A 5,751-nucleotide genomic window follows, 5' to 3' on the forward strand; every position below is an offset into this window, starting at 1 on the left:
TAGCGTTTTAAGGAAGTCAGCAGGCCCAGGCGGGGCTTCCGCCCAGCGAGACTTCTGACTGGCTGTGCAGATTTTTAAGAACGTGACTTTGGTGGCGGCTGCCTGCCACCACAGCACAAGGATCTTCACTGTGTGAATGACGGTAAGCTGTGGTTTTCGGGGCTCCTCCCTGCCCCCAGACAGCCACGCCCCCGTGTGACTTCCCCGACATGACAACATCACCCGGAAGTGACATCATCACATTGGGGGACATCACACAGGGACGCTCTCGTTTAAGGGCAAAACTCTATGTTTTTAAGCTGGCTTTACCACAGAGTTTTGCCCTTAAGTCAGAGCGTCCCCACATGATGAAATAACTTCAGGGTAACGTCATCATGCCGGGGACCTCCCGGAACACCCCCCAAATCCCCCCACTGGAACGACGAGGGAACCTGGCAACCCTCGGCTGATGTGAGGGGAAGACCACGCAGGCCATTGTGTGCCCCATGGAGGAAGGGCGGGATGGAAATGCGCTAGAGGTAGGAGAGAGGCAGACGGGGCCAGTCCCAGGTGAGGCGATGCTATGCCGGCCAGCTCTCTGTCCCGCTCCCTACCCCTAGAGATGTAAAATTTCTGGAAATTTTGAAGCTTGGGAAAAAACCCGGGTTTTTTCCGGGTTTTTTCGGGGGGAAAACGGAAATTTTCGGAAAAATTGAAAAAATGCTACATTAGCATTTCTTTTGTCTTTTCTAGATTGAAAGTCATTCTGTTACTTTAGGAACATAAAATATGACTATGGACATTTTTACTTGGCATGAAATTATCACAACTAGCATATTAAAAATATAGTGTATCCAAACAATTATTACAAACAGAATACCCACCCACATGCAAAAACAAAACTGAAACTTTTTTATTTTCTTCTGACAATCGCACCTCCTAAAGGAAGAAATGCATCTTGTTCTTGCATTGGAGGGTTCAGTTTGTAACCTAGGACTTGCTTGTCCTCAGTGCACAGAAATTAGATCAATCTGATACCGTATATATATATTTTAGAAATGATTTGGAAAATATTTGAACACCTTGTCTTAAAATATTTTATTCATCATGTTAAAACAAAACGTTCCATAATCATTTTTTTTTTCTTTTTTCAATTTTTCCAATTTTTCGGGAAAAAACCAAAAAGGCTTCAGGGAAAAAACGGAAAAACCCCGTTTTCCCCCCAAATTTTTCCAGTTTTTTCCCGGGCCTTCACATCTCTACCCACCCCACAAGCTTACCTTCACTGTCAAATTTCATCCAGGCGATGTCGTCCCCCACACATTCCACCTTCCAACCGGGCAGGGTGGGATTCATCATCGCCATGTTGGTCTTCCCGCAAGCGCTAGGGAAGGCGGCCGCCACGTACTTCTTCTTCCCCTCCGGGTTTGTGATCCCCAAGATCTGAAAGGAAACGTGAGAAGTGGGTGACGGCCACGCAGATGCCCGGGGCTCTTGAAAGCACACAGACGCCGGGAAGGAATGAGCGGAAGCCTTGTCCAGAGTCAGGCGATCGAGCTCTGCTCTGGGTCCTCGGCCTGGCGGCAGCCCTCCATTCTCTCACACATAAAGGGCCTTTCCCCAAGACTGCCAGGTGAAGTCCATCTACACAGGCACTCAGTCTGTCTCTGGACACAGTTCAAGGTGCCGCTCTTGACCTTCGAAGCTCTGTTTCGGGGGCAACAAGCCTGAGGGACCGCCTACAAGGTATAGATAGGGGCTCTGGGGCAAGTGATGCTCTGTCATCTTGGTGCTTGGGGGGGGTCAACAGTGGGAGGGCTTCTAATGTCCTGGCCCCACTGGTGGACCTCCTGATGGCACTTGGTATTTCTGGCCACTGTGTGACACAGAGAGTGTTGAACTGGATGGGCCTTTGGCCTGATCCAACATTGGCATCTCTTATGTTCTTATGTTCTTATGAGCAAAAATTCTACTTTGTGAGCTACTGGCATTAAAGTTGTGAGAGAGCGATTTGGCTACTGCATACATTAGTTTGCTTTGGAGCCCTCCTTCCTGAGCTAAGACCAAAATGTGTGAGCCGAAGGCTAAAAAACTGTGAGCTAGCTCACACTAACTCAGCTTAGAGGGAACACTGACCTGGACTTGGGCAAACTTAGTCTTTTTCCCGCCCTTCCAAGGATAATATGCACCAGGCAGGCAGGGCATTTTTGCTAGGCAAAACCACGAACGGGGCTCATGCGGCTGACATTTCGTTCTCAAATATGCCGGGCGAATCTGATCACGGTTCCCCACGCATTTTGTTCATTAGAACCCCCTAGCAGCTTCTACAGATGTCCCCCGCTTGTTTCAAGGCCCCAGAATGTTTTGCGGCCAATACGAAATTCACCTTTCAGAAACCGGACTCATACTAGGAGATATCTCACAATGCCCTGCGGGAGAACTTTGCTCTATTGAACTACATGTCCTCCGGGCAAACAGAAGCCAGCCAGAATTCTTCCCAAGCGCACGGAAACCTCTTGCATTCCAAGCGGTATTTGTTTGCCTTGCCAAAAAACGAAAAGACCAGGGCAGCGGCATTCAGCCAGCCAACAATCAGATTAACCCGTCGGAAGTCTTTCCATTGATTCAACAGCCGCCTCCAATTAATCGGATTTTGTCTTTAAAATAGCCGTTTTAAAAATATAACAAAGCTGGTGACCTGCTTTTTTATTTTTTGCAGGGCACAAGAGTTAACCCTTCGACTACAACATTTCTGCATGCCGTGCTGCTGTTTAACCACGCAGTGGTCCTGCTAAACAGAAGGTAGGAAATGTAGGAGGAGGAGATTGGATTTATACCCCGCCCTTCACTTTGGAGTCCCAGAGCGGCTGACAAACTCCTTTCCCTTCCCCTCCCCACAACAGACACCGTGTGAGGCAGGTGGGGCTGAGAGAGCTCTTTCGAGAACTGCTCTTTCAAGAACAGCTTTACGGTGGAACCTGAAAATCACCACTCCACGCTAGAGAACGTCTACCACATACTTTCTTTTAAGACAGAACACAGCTGTATCTTGCAATAGTGATTACAGGAGAGAGATCTAAACGGTCCGTTTTACTGTGGGACAATCTATCCGTGGAGAGGCCATGGCTCAGTGGCAGAGCATCTGCTTGGCATGCAGAAGGTCCCAGGTTCAATCCCTGGCATCTCTAGCTAAAAGCACTGGCAGTTGGTGATGTGAAAAGCTTTCGCCTGAGACCCTGGAGAGCTGCTGCCCGTCTGAGGAGAAAAATACCGACTCTGAAGGACCAAAGGTCTGCTTCACTATAAGGCAGCTTCAAGTGTTCCTGTGTTTTCAATCCGGCAGTTCTAAACTCTCCGCATATAGAGAGAGGAAGACTGTCCAAAACGACCCACAGGGCGCCGAAGCCTCCCCTACTGTCTCTTGAGAAACCTGTATAAGGGCAATAGACTTGCAGCGTACTAAATGATTCACAGAGCTACTTGGAAAACGTATTAGGGACTGTGGTCGATAGTACTGTGTACAGCTTGCTGAAACTAGGAACCTACTATGCAATTTTGCATCGTTTAATGTGTCACGTTAACACTTAACGCTTTGCGTCAAGTTCTGCTTTTAGATTTCTGGTTAGTTCTACAACCCTAATTCCTATCGCACTGTTTACTGAGTGTCCCATCTGTTGATTGTCTTGACTCACTCTTTGTAATCCGCCTGGAATTCAAGTGAGAAAGCTGGACTATAAATATGTTCAAGGTGGGTCGCCGTGTCGGCCTGAAGCCACAGAACAAAGTTTGAGTCCAGTGGCACCTTTAAGACCAACAGAGTTTAATTCTGGGTATAAGCTTACACCCAGAATTAAACTTTATTGGTCTTAAAGGTGCCACTGGACTCAAACTTTGTACTTAAAATAAAAATAATACCCTATGGCAAATTTGTTCAAGTGTCTTTCCACATTTTTCTCTCCCGACTCTTTAGTCTCTCCGCCTTCAAAAACTGCAAGACAGACAGAAATTCTCCAGGCAACCCCCTCTGTGTCTGTGTGTGTATCTGTCTTTTTTTATGTTTTGCATGGCACAAGAGTTAACCCTTCGACTACAACATTTCTGCATGCCGTGCTGCTGTTTAACCACACAGTGGTCCTGCTAAACAGAAGGTAGAAAATGTAGGAGGAGATTGGATTTATACCCCGCCCTTCACTTGGAGTCCCAGAGCGGCTTACAAACTCCTTTCCCTTCCCCTCCCCACAACAGACACCCTGTGAGGCAGGTGGGGCTGAGAGAGCTCTTTCGAGGACTGCTCTTTCAAGAACAGCTTTACGGTGGAATCTGAAAATCACCACTCCATGCTAGAGAACGTCTACCATATACTTTCTTTTAAGATAGAACACAGCCGTGTCTTGCAATAGTGATTACAGGAGAGAAATCTAAACGGTCCGTTTTACTGTGGGACAATCTATCCGTGGAGAGGCCGTGGCTCAGTGGCAGAGCCTCTGCTTGGCATGCAGAAGGTCCCAGGTTCAATCCCCGGCATCTCTAGCTAAAAGCACTGGCAGTTGGTGATGTGAAAAGCTTTCGCCTGAGACCCTGGAGAGCTGCTGCCCGTCTGAGGAGAAAAATACCAACTTTGAAGGACCAAAGGTCTGCTTCACTATAAGGCAGCTTCAAGTGTTCCTGTGTTTTCAATCCGGCAGTTCTAAACTCTCCGCATATAGAGAGAGGAAGACTGTCCAAAACGACCCACAGGGCGCCGAAGCCTCCCCTACCTGCTGAAACCTCTTTGCGTGAAAAGCACCGTAGTCTTGTGCAAACGATCCCACAATGCTTCGCGGCGAAGCCCGTGGCCCTTTGCTCCCCACACGTCTCTCCCCAGGGGGCAACGGCCTCCGGGTCTCGACGAGGGCTCTCGTACGTCCATCTGTTCCTCCCCCCCACCACCACCACCACCTCTGTGCGTCAGACTCATCCTCGCCATTTAGGATTTCGGCAGCCCTCGATAACTCATTAACCAATTAATATTTGCTCACAAAATGTCCCCGGAGAGGCAATGTAAACACCCATTGCCCTTCGACCTCTCCCCAGCCGTTTCGGCTCTCTGCTCCTCTTCCACGCGCCACCATCGTTCTGGCTGCCCGGACCCCTGGCTGCACAGCGCTAGGTTCCCTCCTGTCCCCATAGTGGGGCTCCATTCCGAGCTTGGGGTCGGCCCCAGGACCTGTTTTCGGAGCCAGTGAACAAGCCTGGCCTGGGATGCCCCAGGCTAGCCAAATCTTCTCAGATCTCAGAAGCCCAATCCAAGTTTAGGGCTGCCAGGTCCCCCAGGAGGGCGGAGGTTCCCCCGCTCAAAGGGTCCCCAATCCGCCGGTCAGGAAAAGGCCAGCGGGGGGAACCCCGTCCCCAACGTGCCCAGTTCAGGCCGACATACCCGGCGCCATGACGTCACCCGGAAGTGACATCATCACGTTGGGCCCGTCACCGGCTGACACTCTAGCAATCAGCCTGAAAACTCTATGGTACCATAGAGTTTCCAGGCTGACTGCTAGAGCGCCAGCCGGCGACGTGCCCAACGTGATGACGTCACTTCCGGGTGACGTCAACGCGGAGCGCGTGCGCGCAAACTCTCCCCCGCTTTTAACCGTAAGCCACTTGGCGACCCTATCCAAGTTACTACTTGGATGGGCGACCACCAAGGACATCCAAGGGCGTGGCCACTGTTCCCTCTAAGCCAAGTTAGTGTGAGCCAGCTCACATTTTTTTAGCCTACGGCTCACCCATTTTTGT

At 49.8% G+C, this 5,751-nt stretch overlaps 1 protein-coding gene across 1 annotated transcript in view; it reads right to left on the reverse strand.

The window, feature by feature from the left end:
* PCK2 (phosphoenolpyruvate carboxykinase 2 (mitochondrial)) overlaps positions 1-5,751 on the reverse strand; it is a 31,680-nt gene that overhangs the window by 4,861 nt on the left and 21,068 nt on the right. The window contains exons 6-7 of the mRNA XM_015413504.1: positions 1,247-1,422; positions 60-199 (exon numbers count right to left, since the gene is read on the reverse strand). Of these exons, the coding sequence (XP_015268990.1) occupies positions 60-199; positions 1,247-1,422 (316 nt within the window). The remainder of the gene's footprint in view (positions 1-59; positions 200-1,246; positions 1,423-5,751) is intronic.

The sequence above is a fragment of the Gekko japonicus genome, unplaced genomic scaffold (genome assembly GCF_001447785.1).
Source record: "Gekko japonicus isolate JY-2015 unplaced genomic scaffold, Gekko_japonicus_V1.1 scaffold1098, whole genome shotgun sequence".
NCBI classification, from domain to species: Eukaryota; Metazoa; Chordata; class Lepidosauria; order Squamata; family Gekkonidae; genus Gekko; species Gekko japonicus.